This window comes from Rhipicephalus microplus, chromosome 8 (genome assembly GCF_043290135.1).
Source record: "Rhipicephalus microplus isolate Deutch F79 chromosome 8, USDA_Rmic, whole genome shotgun sequence".
NCBI lineage: Eukaryota > Metazoa > Arthropoda > Arachnida > Ixodida > Ixodidae > Rhipicephalus > Rhipicephalus microplus.
Genome location: NC_134707.1, coordinates 82908593 through 82929462, shown reverse-complemented (window position 1 = coordinate 82929462; position 20870 = coordinate 82908593). Strand labels below are relative to the sequence as shown.

The 20870-nt window shown below is 45.0% G+C and overlaps 1 protein-coding gene across 2 annotated transcripts in view; it reads right to left on the bottom strand.

Annotated features, from left to right (window-relative positions):
- Nucleotides 1-5229: 5229 nt before the first annotated feature.
- LOC119165647 (uncharacterized) overlaps nt 5230-20870 on the bottom strand; it is a 103102-nt gene continuing 87461 nt past the window's right edge. For both annotated transcript variants that reach the window (XM_037417752.2, XM_075870645.1), the window contains 4 exons: nt 9931-9999; nt 8179-8214; nt 7233-7292; nt 5230-5432 (listed from right to left, as the gene is read on the bottom strand). In XM_037417752.2, coding sequence (XP_037273649.1) covers nt 5328-5432; nt 7233-7292; nt 8179-8214; nt 9931-9999 — 270 coding nt within the window. In that variant the 3' untranslated portion in view covers nt 5230-5327. The remainder of the gene's footprint in view (nt 5433-7232; nt 7293-8178; nt 8215-9930; nt 10000-20870) is intronic.

The following is a 20870-nucleotide window of genomic DNA, read 5'->3' as shown; positions in this document are numbered from 1 at the left end:
GCCGCGCCGCTCTTTCGGCACCATGCATGCCGCCGTGTTCATTGCCTTCATGGAGGCACTAAATGCCCGCACGTGCGAACTGATTGTTCGAAATCTGGGCCTCGCCTGGGGAGGTGATGCATTTCAACCTGAGGACCCTAGAGTCTCTGACCTATGTTCAAAGTAGACGGAGTAACCTCATCTACTACCACCTTAGCGGCAGGCGCCTCAGTCGATGGCTCACTCTGCGCAGGACGAAGTAGTGGCTAGCACTAGTGCGACCCTGTACCCTGACGCGCCGCATCACCATATGTGGGGCGATAAAAGGGCGAGACTCTTCTTCTTGCTTCTTTATATGCGATGCTTGCTTGTACTTTTAATGTGACAACCTCTTTTTCTTTTTTTTCCAAAATGAATAGGACTATGAATACGTGGCACGATTCTCGCCACAGTTCACACTGTGCGTCGGTTTTTTGCAGCTTTCGGATGGGTGGCCCGAGACTTCACATAGAGGTGTGGCAGTTTGGGCTAGTTGGTATGACATGACGATGGTTATAGCGCGAGAACAGAACTTCTCCTTCTTGTCTCTTTGTCTTCGTTCTGTTCTCGCGCTATAACCATCATCTTCGCATAGAGCACAAGTTTGCCGACCACGACAGCCTTGCGAGCCGTCTCTCACATTGGATGCAACGGCGCGGCTTACGAGTATGTGACCACATGGAAGTCTTTGTATACCCGCCTAGAATGGCTTTCGGCAGATCACTCGAAGCACAGGTCAGTATTGGGTGTTTAGAGTGTGTTTTCTTATTTTCTCTTCTTGACATAATCCGCTGTTCGTTGATCAAATTTTCGCTTTTCTATCCTTCCAGAACTTCAGTTTTAGTCAGGTCAAGCAAATCTGCAAGTTTGCGAATGCTGAAAGCTTGCAGACGTCTGTCGTACAACGCTGCCATGACCCAATGCACCTCAACCAAGGTAGGCTATTTGCGCAGAGTTAACCCTTGCCGCCAGAAAAATTTGAAGTAAACAGAAAGGAAAGTTGGCAAAAAAGAGAAAAAAATGGCAGCACATTCACGAAGTGAATGATGGATAGTGGGGCAAAGCATCCGTCCGGCCATTTGTTCTTGCTTCCGTCCATCCATGTATGCGTCTGTGTGGCCGCACAAGCTTCCATCCCCTGCGTTCGTCCATGCATCCATTCGTCCATGCATCCATCCGTCCATGCAGCCATCCGTGCGTTCATCCATGCATCTGTCTGTGTGTCTGTTCGTCCACCTATTTAACACTCCAAGTACCATCATCTCGCATCTTTTCATCATATATTCCTCATTAGGGAGCCTTCATGTGCGCACGTCTCCGTGTTTTAGGGTGGTGACAACTCCGATCATGGTTGCTTACAACTGGCTAAAACGGCCCCCATACTTGACAGGCCGCCATGTTGGTTCTGAGTGGTCGCTCATTTACATTGACACCAGCGTAGGTTTCAACGAGAACAGAGTATTTTTATATAGCAAGTGCTGAAGGCTGAAGGGTTGTTTTCCGAAGTTAGCCGCGGTTTGGTAAAACAGGAAAGACATGTTAGTGACTCGAGTTTGTATAAAATACTGTTAAAACAGTTCGTTTCTCCCATTTGGTAGACCCACCGCATTGGCGGAGTGAGGTTATTTAGCGAGCCTATATTTGCGAGGGGGAAAACCTCGATGTCACTATGAATAGACTTCATTGACTGCGCGCCATTCATGGGGCATATTCACCTTAGCACTGCAAATACCTCAAAGGCCTCTTAGTTCAAGGCTGGAAACCGTGCTCTTTATATGATAGAACTCGTAATGACAGGGAAGGCAGAACAAACAACCGGGTAGCTCGCGAAGTTCTGTGTAAACCGAATAGCTCAGCTAGCCTGTTTCTCATACCCTTAACATTGCGTTTCTCCATAATATAAATTCCTACAGTAAGTTTAGTTCCTGCGAACGAATCTGTACAATGACCGCTTAAAGGCCTTACAAGCTGTAAGCATTGCCTGAAAAAGTAGAGCATTCAATCACATTACACCGCCCTCCTCCTATGCCCACCAGCCTGTATATTAGGCTAGAAGAAAAGCAAAGGGGAGCACCGAGGGTCAAATCAAGTTTTTCCAGGTCAAATTTTATTGCAAACAGCATCCTAACGGCATCTGGCCTTGTGTCTTCAAACCATCCTGCCTCCTTTGCTGGAAGCTTGTGTCCTCGCAGTGGGCCTAGAGTAATGCAATAAGACGAAAAATCATACATGGCTCTGACCACATATACAAAGTCTATACACATGTTCTCTACGAGAATCAAATAAAAGCGGAGTTTACAATATCAAATCATTTGTGTGTCTGGTTATGAAACTAAAGGACGACACAAAAAACGATGAACCACATAGGGCATTGTTTGAGTTATGGGCTGACAACCGACTTGCTTAGTGCACATATACTGCTCCGTTCAGGACCGACAGATAGAAGGATGGACGGACACGAACAGTAAATTTGTCGCATTCTATGTTAATAAAGAGAAGTCCTGTTTGCAATTATTGAGCGAGTTTTGGTGTGGGTGCGCGTGTCATTGAAGCGAAGAACGAATACCCCATGGCAAGCCGCACAAAAAGTTAGTTGCGTTGCAACTGTGCAAGACAAGCGCCTACAGGGAACGCACTCACCGGCTCGTCTGTCTACCTCTCCAAATGCCCCTCCTCAGCGACTGAGGTAAAATTGCAGAAATGCGAACATCTTCCAGCAAAACAAGACGCGAACGGGAGCGTCTGTAGGTGATTTACGGGCCTGGCGTTTTCCGCGACGACTGCAGCGATGGCTTCGGAAACCGACAAAGTGGAGATAGTGAATGCATGCAGGACAACACATTCGACTAGTCATATCATTCGATTGAGGAACTGCGCTTCGACTACAAGGATAAACAAGCATACTCAACCATCTTCCGCTCGCACAGCGTAGCAGAACAAAGCCTAATTCATTATTATACTGTGCACGTTGTCGTGCTAACTTTGTTCAAACTGCTTTCCGTTGCATAGCTAAGTTCGCCATTTCACGAAATGTGCGGTGATATACTCAACCCACTCGCAATACAACGGGTACTCACCTCACAAACACGGCGAGAAGTAGTCGCCTCCAAGCAGTCTCACTTCCCTTGTGTAGCCCAGCGTTTCCGTTGGCTTGATCAAGTCGGGAAGCGGGAAGGTCTCCAGATGGTTTTGCATTGTGGCACGCAGCACCCTGGCATTTACACTTCAAAGTTCTTGTATGTGCTCTTAGCGCGAGGATGGTGTCGTAGCGGAAGCTACGTCTATGGGGTAATCAAACGCAGCTCATACCGCAGCTTGCACACCCGCGCCAACATGCAGCTGGTGCAGTGCGACGGAGCAGGAACGCCTGGCCGCAAGAACCAACACGGCGCCTGTCGCCACGGAAACCGGGACTGGGAACATTGTGTTTTAACGGGTGGCGGCTAGTGGTGGGTCAAAGGTTGACACCATCCTAAAACACGGAGACGCGCGCACACGATGGCTCGCTATTCCTCATATAGAAGCACTGCCATCCAGCGGACATTCCAAGGACTGAACGAGAGGAGGCACACGCACACTTTCTTACGGCTTCCGCATCGTGTCTACTTCCCACCTTTAACCACCTCGAGTTCATGGTATATACTAGTTCACTGTATTCATGGCACTGCGGCCCAACGCTCGCTAAACCTTTCTAAAACCTAGAAGGTTACGCGCAACGAGTATAACGTAGCAACCCTTTTTTGTCTTCCGTGCGTTGTTGAACAATAAAAAATTTGCAGCATGCGCGTTAACTAAAAGCCAAATTCCCCTTTCTCTCATTCCGCCTCAGCAGTCATTGGCATGAACCTTGAGCACTATCTTTTATTGTTCAACAACGCACAGAAGAAACTTCTCACCGGCACCACCTTAGAATTCAAACTGTTATGCTTGTTACCCACCACTACAACGGCTACGAGGGATGAACGGGTGCCGCTATAAAAAGCTCCGCCCAAAAAAAGTGAGAGATACGAAGATGTAGAAAGAAAAGAATAGTAAAAGGCGACTGCCAATTTTCCCTGGGTGGGCCAGCGCAGGGGTGTCGTCTACATGAAGCCGAGGCCGAATGGGTGTGTCGCCTCCACCAGGGTGCCTTAAAGGTCCGATTACCCAGTGTCGGCTCATTCCCAGGGTCTCCTTTTACCCCGATACGGAAAAGCCACGCACAGCTAGGTGTGGGAGTGGATCAAATCCCCCCTCCCCGTTAGTTCCGGTCCGTAGTGTCTCTACACGCCAAACGGCTGCTTGTACAGACGCCCTTGCGGGGTTTTTACTAGCAGACCCTGTGATATGACTCGGCTTTGACAGGCGAGAGATGGCTTGGGAACGCTTATATGTTATTTTTTCTTGATTATCCATAGTTATTTATTCAAGGCGAAGCGTTGCCTTCGACGAGTGGCAGGACGCTGATGTGCGATCATGTGCCTATATATACGGTGTGGCCAGTGAATGGTCGTGCAGCTCGAGCAGTGGGTTTTTAGTAGCAGACGCTGCCATCGTCGGTCTTGCGAGGCGAGAGAAGGTGGGAGCAAACAGTTAACACGAGACGCAAGCACGCAGAACGATACGCGAGGCGCGAACAAGTGAATTGGGTGCGTGGGCAACGTCGACGCACGACGCGAGGCATCATGCCGCTCAAAAATGTTTCGCAATTAGAAGTGCATCGCATGCGATGCTATGAGCCCTCCATCTGGCCTTCGCCTAGGCGTGTCGTGCCTCCTGTAAAGACGCTTATCCACGCCTAGTGAGGTGGACTCTTGTAAATATGTAAATAAATTGTTCTTTTTTGTCAGCAAAAAGGCTTTCAAAAACTCTATGTTTCCGGCGCCTGGATGGCCACCTGTGCCTCGCTCTTTGGTCACATCACCCTCATGCTACTTGTATACGTAACCTCTGCATCCTCAACTACTACTTCTCACTAAACTTCTACTTGTTCTAAACAACTAAGGCTTCTCACGTGCCTGTCGATTATACGAATGGCAATGCTGCATTGTCATTGACGGCCAACAGACGGTGGACTACATCTGGCAGCTAAGGAAAGCTGTGCGTTTTTTGGTTTCGCAGTTGTGCCTGTGCTGCCGCAAAAATTGTCGCTCAGTAAGACACTTTTCAATAGTTAAAGCAGTACCTAAAACGGGTTTTCTTTTCATGATACACAACAGCAACGTAACGTAGTAAGCGAGCTAGGTTGAGCTTTATTGGTACTGGTTTTAATCAGATTGATAATGTATTTGATGTCTTTTAGCAGATCATTATGACGAAGCGATTTTGAATTAGGTCCAGCCAAAAGAATGTATGGCGGCGTACGCAACCGTCATCACATCATCCAGACTTTGTAGCGAGATTGAATATTTCTTGGCAACACCCTCACCGCAAACCTGTAAAATATAAAAGAGGGCACCAATTACATTACTACTTATGGCGTTTTCTTCAATATTTGTATATTGAATGCAAATCATTAGGCATAAGTCCTACATGTCGCGGTACGTTGCAACGCCGAGCTGCTGAGTTTAACACGGTGACTGAATGAATTGGTTTGAAATCCAAAAAGGATTTCTGCGAATGGGAGACGTGTGGAAAAGCAACGCAATTGTAGTGGCTTCGTAGTGGTAAATCAATATTACTTGATAGACTGCCACCATTTTTGAGATTGTCATGACGCCACATATTCTACCTGGTTTGTCACGTCATCTTGTCGTCATCTCATGAGGTCATCACATGACATCGTGCCTTGCTCAAAGGAGAGAGGAGGCGGAGTCCTGAAGTCTGCAAAACGGCGCTTGGCTGCTGTCGAAAACTTTATGGTGGCAAAATGAGAAACAAAACAGTCGTCTCAGAAAGCGAAGGATAAAAATGTTAACCGTGCGTTCTGCACAATATTTAAGGCGATTGCCTTAGACTCTTTATTGAACACGCAAATCAATGGCCAGCAATTTTCACGTCCCGCATCGGTGGCTGCAGCACAAATTATGAAGAAAATTTTTCTACACATAAAAGACCGCTGAATGTGCCGATATTATTGCATCATATTGCTGCTTGGGGATTAGTGGGTAGATGAAAATTTGAGTATATATGCTGTAAAAACTATGGTAATGATATTTCTGCAAATAAAGCTAATTTATTGTAACTATCTCTGCGTTGCAAATTATTGCATATTACATTGCTTCAACATTTAGTGTCAATGTTGGCAGCAGAGAATAATTTCTTCGTCATCCACCTGGTTTTATTAACACTAGAGAACAAAGACACCCTGATTGCTTCAGAAGCAGGATATTCATCTGTATCCCATCGCCATCAATCTAGCGGCTAGCTCAAAAATTGTGGCTATCGCAGTAACACTCTAACAAAAAAGCCTCCATGTTTTGCGTTTTTAAATACATGGCAGAATATAGGCACACGAAATAACGCAAAGTCATAATCGTGAGCCATCTGCCATTGAAAATCACTATTATATGATGAATTTTTAAAACTTTGCTAGGAGACAGAACATTCAAGTCAGTGTCTTGCGCGAAAAATATTTTGGTGCTAATGGGAGTTCTTATTACATTTCCGATGGGTTTTTCTCAGTTACAACAGTGCGATTGCTTTCGTAATAGATTTCACTATCCATTGGCAATAAAAGAAAAATGAGATGGCAGTAGCAATTTATGGTACACAGAGTAGATGAAAACAAGCTCGACGAAGCGTACGAAGAAATTCATTTTAGTAGCCGTGTTTACTCCATCTCACAACATAAGCCTGATACAATGAATCAGAAAAGAGCCTATTCGACCACGCTGCAGTATTCTTACCGTATTATAGAAATGTGCGATAATATGAAGCTTGTGAGCTGCAGCGCTGAAAAGCTTTGCGATTTGCCTAAGGCATGGGCTCGCAAAGATTATTTTCAGCATGAAATTACTACTTGGTTTCTGGAGTGAAACATACAGGTTTTACTTGGGTCAGTATAACCTCACTAAGTATCCTGTTTTGTCACTATCTTAAAAAAGTGTCGTCATATATTTTGATGCCTTGGGAATTTAGGCTCCAGATATTATGTACACAAACAAAAATTTACGCTAGCACAAAAAAAAACCGAGTACATTTATGCCAGCAGAAGCTCAAAAGAATCTGATAATAACCGCTGGAGCGATCACCTTTTTTAAAATGCACGTCAGATGATATGTCAGTGTACGTACCATGTAATTCTGAGCAGCTTGTTGAATTTTGTCTCCCCTAGGCAAGTTGGCGAAATGGCTCTAATGCAGGAAAAAAACGTGATATGATCAAAAACTGCACCTTATTGCATCATGCTTTGAATCATGCTTTGATATTCAAGACTAGTGGCCACTCAAGATAGTTTATAGGGTAGTCTGTAGGAATTGTCATGTTTGTATCTACAAGTTTTGCTCATCGACAGACGAAGTTTTATTCCGTTTTTGACTATTGTCTGAGTCCAGCGCTTCCACGAAATTCTATATCAGAAATTGTTTTTTTTTGCGATATAACAAAAAGTACACAATGGCAGATTACTATAAAGTGTGATACTATAATCTGGCATTATGGCAAACCACAACCGAATTCTAAAACGCGCTTGAAGAAGTGGTGACGAAAATGGTGGCCCTCTCCATTTCCTTAGGATGCATTCTACCTGAGGCCACTACGGCGGTCACATTTGATCTTCATAGAAATAAGGCTAACAAAGCCGGTATCGAACAAGTGAATATAAGGTCAGCAGCCGATCTTCATATTCACTGAACCATAGCGTCCGAATGCAATAGTGTGTCTTTTCGAAACAGCTTAATCAAGGGCTATGTATCTAATTTGCTTTGGTTTAGCATCACTTGCAATATTTCAATGAATAAAAGATGCCCAATTGCTTTCATTTGTTCGGAAAATATAATTACCTGGCATTTCGATTAGAGCGTTCGTGTCTATATATGACGACAACTTCACCTTGAAGCAAAGAAAAACCGTATATTCATACAAAAAACTGCACGTACACTGCACGAGGCATGGCGTATCTAATATCTCGCTCATTCAATCTTATCGAGCGCAATAAGGGCCTTCAAGATAATGCGCTAATATTTGATTATCACATTCGTGTAAGACAAACAAACAAATGAAATACGTAAGTATTCGTACCGCATTCCGCAATTCCACATGAATGCAGTGGTACAGCTGCAACCGAAAAAGAAAACACATATAAAAAGCAGGACATTGTTTGATTAGCAGCTATTATCTTTTCTTTATAATCTCCTTTTCTTTACTTATGTAATCGTTCCTTATCTGAATTAATTATCATACCTATTTAGCTTCTCATCTCACTCTCCAATCAGAATCGAAGTGATATGGTGGGAGGTGTCAGTGGTGAGTGCATGTTTAAGTGACATGAACTCAGGCTTGTGGTGGTATGGTGATACCCTATACAAATCAGCACAGTGGGTGTTATAGAACGTGGTGTTTCCGAACGAAGAATAATGCACGTTTTGGTAGTGTTTCAGGTGGCTGTGAGTATCGAATATTCAAAGATGAGTGGCAATTGGTGTCTGTTATTTACGACTTGATCCAGTTGTTTATTTTGATTTGCCAGGCTAATTGCCCTTTTCTATCTCCCATTCATTGTGGACGCCAGCGTTTCTGATATCCGAATGCACTGACACATTCGAGAAAAAAAGGTTTTATCTACAACTTTAATTCACTTATGAAAAGTTCGCCTTCGTAGTGGCAACCGCACAAGCACACACATGCTACCTCCTGTACAAGTGGAAGACCTACAGTGCCTCCGGATAGCGTCGAAATAACCTTAGGCAACGCGCTTGAAATTAAGCAATTAAGAAAACCTTTAAGCAACTTATTTTCAAACGACTGCAACACAATTTCGACCGCTACTCTAAAGATATACTTTCACCAAGAATCAGTACTGATGTGGATGCATAACTTTTAATAAAAATTTTAGCAGATCTCACGTACACTCCCGGGAATCCATGTAACGCGGAGAGACTGTTAAGGTGAAATAATGTTTCTGTGGAGTGAAACGCTACGAAACGACGCTTAAGATATGCACACTTGGTATACGCTGACACATTTATGTTGAACAGTATGCATATACCTTTTATAACCACTGTACAGTTGCGTAGTCATGCCAAGAGCAACATACTTATTGATAACACAAGAAGCGCTATGTAGATACGTAGCGCTCGTGCTTGCTTAACTGGTATGCCTGGGTAGTGTTACATCGACTAAGTTCCGTGGAGGCCGTGTAACTATAATACACGCTAAGCTGATCAATATTGCAAACTTCTTTCTGAAGTTTTAAAGAAATCACAAGACGAAATGGAGTGGCCTTGTACCTACAAGGAAAACTTACGCATTTCACGAAGAGAATCGTGACGAGTGGGCTAAGTTGTGGGCATTGTATTGGTAAATAAGAATAGTTTACCCCATTGCTGCCTCATAAAATGAAATCTAATGACATATAGTGTCATAAAGAGTCGATGATCAAGATAAGGCTCATAAGGTCCAGATGTGAAGACCACATCTGTACGATGCGGTCTTCATTTGCTAATTCGCATCATTTGAAAGTTTCCGTTTTGGCTTGATTTGTAGCACAAGGTCCTATCACGCAGTTTGACTTTGTTAGGTGTCGTTAAAGAGTTGGTCGTAGGATATTTATGCAGAAAATAACTGCTAAGCGGCTTTTGGGCGCTCTAGACAAGGGTAATTCCGCTTGTACATGATAAAGTGCACACACGTCCTTGACGATGTATTAGATCACGCAGCAACACGCAGCGAACTCTTAGTTCCTATAAGAACCTGCGCCGACGAGGTAGCACAAGCATGAGCCAGCGTAATCGCGATAGCCATGAGCTCGTATGTAAAGAAGGCCCACATTACCACTTCAGGTCGTGTGTTATTCCCCTGTGGTTTGCATGAGCTATAAAGACGGCACGCCATTTCGGTGGCCTGGAAGAGAAACGTAGTCAAATATAGTCGCCCATAGCTTCAAAACTGTTTTAGGTAAAATCATTGTACAGTGCGGAGACGTGTTCAAAAGCAATAAAGGTACGCGGTTTCTTGTCTCCATCAGCGGCATTCGCCAAGCTGTCGTTCATTCATATGTGGTTCGCTGGTTCGCAGTATTGAGGTTTAAGGATGAGTGACAGAAACCTTCGTAGGTGTTATGATTGATTAATATTATTTCAAATGCAAGTATATGGACACTCTCGGCTAGATTTGGCCGTCGGCATCGACGTCGACATTGACGCTCACTGACCCTATATGTATACCTATATATATATATATATATATATATATATATATATATATATATATATATATATATATATATATATATATATATATATGAAAATGCAAGAAAAAAATTACCGAGAAAAATACTATAGTGCGCGGAATCGAACGTGGGTTCCCTAAACTGTGGTCTCGAGGTGTCAACGACTGCGCCACCGAAGAGCTTTCTTTTTTCTTATTGCTGTATTGACTACAGGTCAAGTTAATCTGACATTCCCAAATCCCACGCGTTTAATGTGTGTTAACGCATCAAACAAAAATGTTACAACTTCGACGCAGTCGGTAGTCTTACACACATCTCGCACTTTGATAACAGCTTCCACGAAACACTCATGAACAGATAGAACTTTCACATCACAGTGTCTGTACGATAACACACTTCGCCAAACCGAATGAAGACCAAGCAGGAAAATAACCTGCAAATCTTGCACAAAACTATCACAAGGCAAAAACGGATTCTATGTGGAGTAAGGAGTAAATATATTTTTTAAAGTCCTCCATAAGATATTCCCGAAAAATGCTATTCTTTCAATCAATAAATACATGTTCATTGGTGTCAGGTTTGCTGCACTGCTGACAGCTGTTTTCCATGTCAAATACATCCCTCCTCTTCAAGCCACGTTTTCACTGGCAAGGTATCCGTATGAAGCTTGAAAAAGAAAGATTTGACATTTGGTGGTGTCCACATGTTTTTCACTCGCTTTAGTACGTCTTGTTCCTATGAATTTTCATACTTTGAATGGTAAAGGGGCACAGGAAAAACATTCTATAATAAGTCTTTCATAAGGCTCTCTCTTTTCACATTAGTTAGGCAGGGCCGCATCAGACTTGCGGCATCAAGCGTAGGATCATATTCACGAATATTCATGTCGCCAGGAGGATTTTGGAGCATTGTTACGCTGCACTTCTGAAAGTAGCCATGTTACGAATTGATCTAGCCAAGGCTTTCAACGTGGTTCCATATAAAATACTCTTTGCGCTAGCTCAGTACGTTGATCTTGGTGCGATCATATGTAAAGGTACTACATTGGCATACAAAAGTTGAACCACAAATTTAGGTGTAAATGAAGAACTTTAACAGTACATACAAGTACTTTCCTCCGTGCGCCAGGTGCATCACTTAAGTCCTTTGCATTTTGCTCTATTTTTTGGAATCACTGTGTCAGAAAGTGATTCACTACGCCGGGATTAGTCGATTGAGATATCAGTGATGTGAAGTGCGTGATTCGGCATACGCCGACGATATCACTGAAAGGTTTTGTGACACGACTTGAAGCCTAATGAACAAAAAAGCACTGGTTTATGGCATGGTAATTAAGACCTTGGCCCAGTTTCTTTGAAAATATGCAGTGTCTCACGACACCTAGTTGTTACGACGGGGTACTATTGGACAGGTATCAAGACAGTGAAGCGTTTCGGCATGAAAGGGTGGAAGAACTGTGCACGACCGCCGAAAGATGGGGGTGGTGACTTATCAACTTTCTCTCGGTCAGCTGTATGTAACGTGTTTCTGGCCACTAAAATTATGTGCCTTTTTCAAGTACTAGGTTGGACGCGTAAAAGCATTCATAAAATCCACAGGACATTCGCCACATTCATCTGGAGCTCTATATGGCAGCGAGCATCTATAACGAACTTGTTTCGGCAATTTAATCAAGGAGGGTTGTCTTTGTGCAATTTGTTTATTAACCAATTGATATCGCGTTTCGTGCTAATAAGAGACCATAGAGACAATTTTTCATGTTCTTTGTTTCAAACAACGCTATTACACCACATGCCTGACTTTGTATCTTCAGATAGGGGAGAACGACACACCTTGTCGCCGTTCTTGCGCGAAGTTGTGTTCTCATATTGTTTCTTAAGGGGAAGGTTTTCGATTGATTACCTAACTAAAGCGCCACCGAGGAACACGTTCTTCAACGTTCAAACGCCACGCTATTTATATCTACCACTTACCGCTGCTGACGGGAATCTCTAGGGGAATTGTGTTTTCGGCATTACCAGCGAGGTGGTGCAACGAGCACGCGTCGACACATCGCGCGGCGGCGCATGCTTTAATCTCCCACGCGTACGTACCGTACGTATCATACGTATCGGTAAGAACATACATAGTGGCTGGCTTTCGGCTTTCCCTGGAAAAATTCTGTTGTATTTACCGGGCACACAAATGTCGTTTCAATCATTGCAGTCTCCGTTTGGTAAAAACGCGTGCTTTTCAGACACATTCATTGATTGATATGTGGAGTTTAACGCCCGAAAACCACCATATGATTATGAGAGACACCGTAGTGGAGGGCTCCGGAAATTTAGACCACCTGGGTCCTTTATTATGGACTAAAATTTGAGCACATGGGCCTACAACATTTCCTACTCCATCGTAAATGCAGCCGCCGCCGCCGAGATTCGATCCCGCGACCTGCGCGTCAGCAGGCGAGTACCTTAGCCACTAGACCACCGTGGCGGGGCGCTTTTTAGACACAGCTAAGTAACAACTAAGAAGCTTATACGCGGGCATCTATACCTGTGAGTACGTTTGGTGCGTCATTTGTGCGTGAGAAACGCGGGGTGCCACGTTTCGATCTGCTTTTCATTCTGCACGTGACCTTCCAATTTGTTGATATTGTGCTAATTGCTTCACCTTTGCCGCAAAGCTGTGACTTTTTTTCTTTAAATGTAGACATTTCAGAATTACTGAACACAACTTCGAATCCTTAGTATATGTGTACATCAATATATTGTTACGGGGAGAATAGGCGTCGCAGAGTATATTTGCAAGGTATGCTTAGACACCTAACTCTAGACGTACAAGGCACAACCAAGTTCACGCTGCGGTGCTATTTTGAGCACTGTCAACATCTGCCATAATGTCAAATTTCACAAAGGCGGCATTTTAAGCCAACCAGAGAGGTCGTAGCAGCTCTCTTGGCCAATTAGCATAGATCACTGGTTGAATTTGACAACATGGCGGAATTTGACAATGTCCAGAATAGCACCCAGCGGGCGTCGTCTTCCTTCTTGCTGTCTTCCCCTTCATCTTCGGCATGACTGCATAGCATAACCCCCGGCGGCGATGGCACCAACCCAGTTCTCCAGTGGTCGAAGCAGAACGGCTTTATTCGCATGACGTGAACGATGTCAGATGATTGCTCTGTGATGGTCTGCAGAGGTTCGACTTCGCACGTCACGTTGGTGACTTTGCCCAAGGCTTGGTATGAAGCAAAGCATGCAGAAGTCAACTTCTCGCAAAAACCAAATCACCGTGACTGTGTCCAAAGAAGGATCATGTCCACAAGAATGAAGTGGACATCTTCGTGACGGACATCGTTGATTCGTCGTTGCCTTCCTTGCGAAGTGTTACTCCAAAAGCAACTTCGCGTGCTTCCTCAGGTCTCGCGATGACATCACGAGTGTAATGTCATGTATTAAAAATGAGCGAAAGGAGCGTGTTGAAAGGTAGCGTGGGTTTTCGTCCACACAAACGAAAAATGGAAAGAAACTTGTAGAGTCATGCTGAGACGTATTGTACGCAAATGTTACGAACGCCAAAGCTTGTCCCAGTCATGATGATCTGGCGAAACCTACATGACGAGCACGTCTGTAAATGTTCGGTTGAACTGCTGCGTTAAGCCGTTGGTCCGCAGGCGATACGCAATGATGAACTTGTGTTTTCTAGCGCGAGAGTTCAAGATGTTTTGGACCATTCTTGTTAGAAAGTATCCATCCCCCTCTCTAAGGAGCTGTCGAGGAGCGCCATGATGAACTTTGACGTCCTCGAGGAGAACATTGGCGATGTCAAGTAAGAATTGATCATGTGATCGCATACTGAGTCCTGTAGTCGGTGGCAACAGCTGCCCACTTGTTTCTTCTGATGAATAGAGGAAAAATGGCCGATGAGGTGGTGACCAACTTTGTAAAATGGTTAAGATGGTATCTCTATAAGTTGAAGGTGTCCTGCTTGAAGGGTGGCCGGTGTTTTGCGTTGCTTGCAGGAAGCTACGTAACAACGCACAAAGTGGTAAATACCGTGCCAAAAGAAGCCGCGTAGAGCACGATTGTGAGTCCTTGAGACGCCCAGGTGACCAGGAGTAGTAATGTCATGCGACTGCACGAGCACAGTCTCACGCATGTGTAGGTATGATCAGCAGCAAGTCAGGACCGTCGGGATGCATTTTGTAGCGGTACAGGACATCATCATGGAGCACAAACATACGGAGTGATGGAGGCGTAGTGGGGTCACTCAGTCGGCTGATGATCTCTCTTAAGTGAGGATCACGTCGTTGCTCATCTCGGATGTTTGCCTATGCGGACAGTGCCTGGACGCACGTAGACTCGCCATTCTCAGGAAAGTCTGGTGGATCTACTGGGTGACGAGACAAGCTATGAGCGTCCTCGTGTTGGCAGCCTGTTTTATAGATGACGGTGAATGACTACTTTTGTAGCCGCAAGGCCAGCCGTCCCAGCCGTCCGGTAGGGTACTCTCAACAATGACAGTCAGCATGAAGCGTGGTGGTCCTTCATAACGGCGAATTACCGCCCATACAAATATCGGCGAAATTTGCCGACAGTCCACATGAGTGCGAGGCGCGTTCACGTTCAGTAGCCGAATATTTGTGCTCCGCTGGTGATAGAAGACAGCTAGGGTATGTAATGACGCAGCCACTACCATGCTTTTGCTGTACCAAAACAGTGCCAGTGCCGCGACCGCTGGCGTCCGTTCGCACTTCTGTGGGAGCGGATATATTGAAGTGGCGTAAAATCGGCCGCGATGTGAGGTACATGGTGAGCTCAGCAAATGCACTGGCTCATTCAGGACTCCAGACAAAAACAACATCCATCTTGAGTAGGTCTTTTGGAGGGATTGCGATGTGGGCGAAATCGCGCACAAATCTCCGAAAGTAGGAGCAGGGGGCTACAAAACATTGAACTTCATTCGCACAGGTTGGCATAGGAAACTCCTTGACTGCACGCGCATTGTCGGTATCGGGACAAAGACCTGAAGAATCGACAAAATGTCCGAGGACAGTAAGCTAATGACGGCTGTAGTAATACTTCCATGAGCTGGGCTGCTGGCCTGCCTTTCGGAAAGCAGAAAGAATTGTCGGAGGCGCTCGAGGTGTGTGGAGAAAGTTGGCGAAAAAACAATGACCTCATTAAGGTAGCATAAGCATGTTGACCACTAGAAACCGTGAAATGAAGCAGACATCACTCGTCTGAAATTATCTGGGACGTTTTACATCCCTAATGGCATCATCTTAAACTGATAAAGGCTGTCAGGTGTAATAAATACGGTCTTTTCACGTTCCATGCAATCAACTGCAGTTTACCAGTACCACGAACGAAGGTCCATTGAAAAGAAACGCTTCGCATCACTGAGATAGTCAAGGGCGCAATCTATACATGATAGGAGGTACACGTCTTTTTTCGTTACCTTTTTGAGCTTTCGGTAATCGACACAAAACCGCCAGCTGTTGTCCTTCTTTCTGGCGAGCACGACACGGGAGCCCAAGGGCATGAAGAAGGTTTGATGATGTCCTAGGCAAGGATTTCGTTGACCTCTTTTTGTATTATTTGACACCCAGCAAAAAAAAACACGATAGGGTCGCTGGTGTATAGCGTTAGCTTCACTGGTGTTGATCCGATGATTCACAACGGTTGTCTGGCCCAGTGGTCTTGGTATGAATTTGTCTTGATATGAAGCAATAAGGGCACGAAGGGCGTGCAAATTTTCAGCTTCGATGATGATGATGATATATGGTGTTTTTTGGCGCAAGGACCATTTGACGGCCAAAGAGCGCCAGTTCATGGGACAAGGAATGTGGACAATGATTGTGATTAGCGGCTGTATAAGGGCCATAAAATTCCTCGCAGTAAGGCGGGTAAAAACATACAAGTAATAAAATCATGACCATGCCGTGAAAGGTGTATGTGGTGTGAATAGGTGACAAAAGTTGGTGATAATGAAAAACGATAGTGGACATGTATAGCATTAGCACAAGTACCTCACACGTTAGTACCCTTGCGTCCAAGGGCCGTGAGGCAACTGCTTTCCTGTGTAGCCACCGCAGCAAAAAACCTCTCTGGAGAGGTTGTGCTACGGAATGCCCGGGTATATGATATGAAAATTATGAATTTCTTTTAAAAACGCTAACAATGATTTATTACTAAAAAGCGGTTCCCTGCCAACGAACATTGCAGGGTGTAGAGGTATATGTTGTCGGTAGGATAATGGAAAGTGTTGTCTTCTTAGATTGTCTAACTGTTTACATTGAATTAAAACGTGAAGAACTGTTAATGCCTCACCACATTTATCACAAAATGGTGGATCACCACCGGACAAAAGATGTGTGTGTGTCGTGTATGTGTGTCCTATCCTGAGTCTTGTTAGTGTTACCTCTGTTAGACGTGATTTTGATACTGGTGGCCAATGGCCAAGGTGTGGCTTGATAACGTGTAGTTTGTTTTGTGTGTGTGTATCCCACTTGCTCTGCCAGTAGTCCCTGAGGTTTCGTTTGAGAGACGGCTTAAGATCAAGGGCCGGGATTGATATGGATGTAATGGCGGTGCTCTCATGGACGGATGCAGCGAGCTGATCCGCCCTCACGTTGCCTTCGATCTCACGGTGCCCTGGCACACAGCACACTACAACATGTTGTTTGAGTGTGTAGAGTGTGCACAAAATGGAGTAAAGTGAGACAAGGACCGGGTTTTTTTTGTTTTTTAAGACTGTGCAGAGCCGTTACCACACTGAGAGAGTCTGTATAAATTACTGCTTTTTGTATTTGTAATTGTTTATGTGTTTAGCTGCCACAAGTATCGCGTAAGCTTCCGCTGTGCAGATACTTGTGCGTGGATGTAGAGGGCCCGCATCCGAAAAATATGGGCCGACAGCAGCGTAGGACACAGAGGAGTTAGTCTTGGAAGCATCTGTGAAGAACTCAGGACGTGTGTATTTGTGTTGAAGTTCCAAAAAGTATGTTCGAATATGGGCAATAGGTGCATGTTTTGTAACTTCTAGGAAAGACACATCGCAGTCTATAGTCTGCCACTGCCACGGTGGCGGGTATGCTACAGGAACCATTAAACTGTGTTCAAGTGACACTGCAGTTTCTTCAGCTAGACACTTCAGGCGAACTGAGAAGGGCTGCCTCATCGAAGGCCTGTTTTGAAACAGAGTTGAGCTCGTCAAATCATTAATTGTAGAGTATGAGGGGTGCTTCTTGTCTGCTTGCTTTTACTTTAAGTAAATAAACAAAGGACATGTAAGTTCTCTGCAGATGAAGCGACCACTCATTTGACTCAACATAAAGCCTTTCTACGGGGCTGGTGCGAAAAGCACCCGTAGAAAGGTGGATGCCCAAATGGTGCACAGGGTCCAGCATCTTCAAGGCATTTTGAGTAGCAGACTGATAGACAACGGCCCCATAATCTAAGCGGGTGCGAATGAGGCTTCTATAGAGGTTCATGAGGCATTGCCTATCACTACCCCACGTAGTACCTGACAACACTTTTATAACATTCATGGCTTTTAAACATTTTGTTTTTAAATGCTTGATGTACGGTACGAAGGTCAACTTGTCCAAGATTAAGCCTAAGAATTTATGCTCGGCTTTGATGGACAGACGTTGCCCGTTCAGTCGAATGTCAGGTTCCGAGTGCATGCCTCTCTTTCGAGAGAACAAGACACACGTGCTTTTTTGTGGGTTAAGTCGAAATCCGTTTTCATCTGCCCATTTGGAGACCTTATTTAAACCCAGCTGAACCTGCCGCTCACACATGGCCAAGTTGCATGACTTGAAGCCAAGCTGAACGTCGTCGACATATGTACAATAGAACATATTGCGGGGAATGGACAAGTGCAAAGAATTCATTTTGATACTAAAAAGTGTGCAACTAAGCACGCCACCTTGTGGCACGCCTGTTTCCTGGACAAATGTTTGGGAGAGCACACTGCCGAGACGGACACGGAATGTCCGGTTTGACAGGTAACTTTCGATTATATGAAACATTCTTCCGCGCACACCAAGGTGGGACAGGTCTCTTAGAATTCCGAAACGCCATGTTGTATCATACGACTTTTCGATATCGAGGAACACGGAGAGAAAATATTGTTTATGGACGAAGGCGTCTCTGATCTGTGCCTCGATACGAACAAGGTGGTCTATGGTGGATCTACTTTCTCGAAACCCGCACTGAAATGGGTCGAGCAAATTGTTTGTTTCGAGGATATGTACAAGTCGGCAGTTTATCATTTTTTCGAATACTTTGCACAAGCAGCTTGTAAGTGCAATAGGCCTATAACATGAAGCTAAGGAAGGGTCATTGCCCTCTTTCAAAATGGGAATAATAATAGCCTCTTTCCAGGAGGTAGGGATAGTGCCAGAAAACCAGATAGCATTGTACAAACAAAGTAAGGTTTTTCGTGTTTCGGCTGGTAGGTTTTTCAACATTTCATACACCACACGGTGGGAACCTGGGGCAGAAGTACTGCAGGAGTTTAGAGATGTTCGGAGCTCCGCTAGACTGAAAGCTTGGTTATATGCCTCGTATCTAGTGGATTTGTGTTCGAGTTTCTGCTTTTCTATTCTTGTTCTGTATTTTTGGAAAGTGTCAGTATAGTGGGACGAGCTGGATACCCGTTCAAAATGTGCCCCGAGGACGTTTGCCTGATCTTCCAAGGTATCACCTTGAGTGTTTACGAGTGGAAGTGTGTGTACTTGTTTCCCTGCTATCCTACCGACCATGTTCCAGACTTTGGCCTCTTGTGTGTAAGAATTGATCCCTGACAAAAACTTCTGCCAGCTTTCTCTTTTGGCCTGCCGACGCGTTCTCCTAGCTTGAGACTTTATTTTCTTGAAGGTGTCAAGATTTTCGGCTGTCGGTGAGTTCCGAAGCAGCCTCAAAGCTCTGTTTTGCTGTTTGCGCGCGTTTTGGCATTCAGAGTTCCACCATGGCACACGCCGTTTTCCAGGGTGTCCGTTTGTTTGTGGGATGCATTTTGTTGCAGCATCAATCAAAAACGCTGTGAAGAAGTTGATAGCAAAATCAATGTTCAAAGTACATATGTCATTTCAACCTAGACGAGCGATGGTATAAAACTGTTCCCAGTCGGCTCTGTTTATGAGCCACTTGGGAACACATGGTGGACACTCAGTTACTGTATTTGTGCTCAAAACTACGGGGAAGTGGTCACTTCCGTACAGATTACTGACGACTTTCCACTGGAGTAGAGACACAAGAGATGGAGATACTATGCTTAGGTCTATGGAGGAGTAGGTGTTATTGGCGAGATTATAATAGGTTGGTTCTTTTCGATTTAGGAGACACGCGCTCGACGAGAGAAGGAACTGTTCGATCAGCCGACCTCGCGCGTCATACCGAGAGTCACCCCATAGCCTGCTATGCGCATTAAAGTCTCCAAGGAGAACATAAGGTTCCGGAAGTTCATCAATTAAAGAGTGTAAATCACGTTTTTTCAGCTGATAGCTAGGAGGAATGCAAATAGTGCAGATTGTGATCAGTTTATCAAACAGAACCGCTCGAACAGCCACTGCCTCAAGGGATGTTTGGAGTTGTAAGTGTGTGCATGCAATTCCTTGATTCACTATGATGGCAACACCTCCGGATGATGTCAAGGCATCATCACGGTCCTTTCGAAAAATAACGTATTTACGAAGACAATTTGTGTGTTTTGAATTAAGGTGTGTTTCTTGTACACACAGCACTTTTGGTGAGTGTTCGTGTAAGAGTTCTTGGATGTCGTCAAGGTTTCTGAGAAGGCCCCTGACGTTCCATTGTATAATTTGAGTGTTCGTGGTGAGTGTAAAATAATGCTGTGTGTACGAAAAGCGAGTGGCTGTTTAGACGGGAAGTTCGAGTTCACTTAACAGGGCTGTCACCAGGCCCTGTTATTTGCTTTTTTGTTTTCTTGGCGCGCTCCAAGGAGCCACGCCGCTCTTTCGGCACCAAGGGTGCCGACGTATCCATTGCCTCCTCGGAGGCACTGGATGCCCGAACGTGCGGGCTGTTAGTTCGGATTTCGGGCCTCGCCTGGTGAGGGGAGGCCTTGAGACCCGAAGACTCTGGAGTCTCCGGTCTCTGTTTGGGAGCAGGCGGTGTAGCCTGGGCTACAGCCGCCTTGGGGGCAGGTGCCACAACCGCCGGCTCAGTATGCGCGGGCCGAAGGAGTGGCGAGGGCTCTTGCGGCGGTACCCCCTGACGCGCCGCATCAGCATATGTAGGTCCATAGAAGGGAGCGACTCTTCGCCGTGCTTCCTTAAACGTAATGTTCTCCTTCAACTTCAATGTAATTATTTCTTTTTCTTTTTTCCAGTATGTGCAGGAGCGTGAATATGCGGCATGGTTTCCTTCGCAGTTTACACAGTGTGGCGGTTTTTTGCAGTTCTCAGACACGTGGCCTAGGACTCCACATTGTGCACAAGTCTGGCGACCACGACAGGTTTTAGAGCCATGGCCATACCTCTGGCATTGGAAGCAACGACGAGGGTTTGGTATATACGGCCTGATAG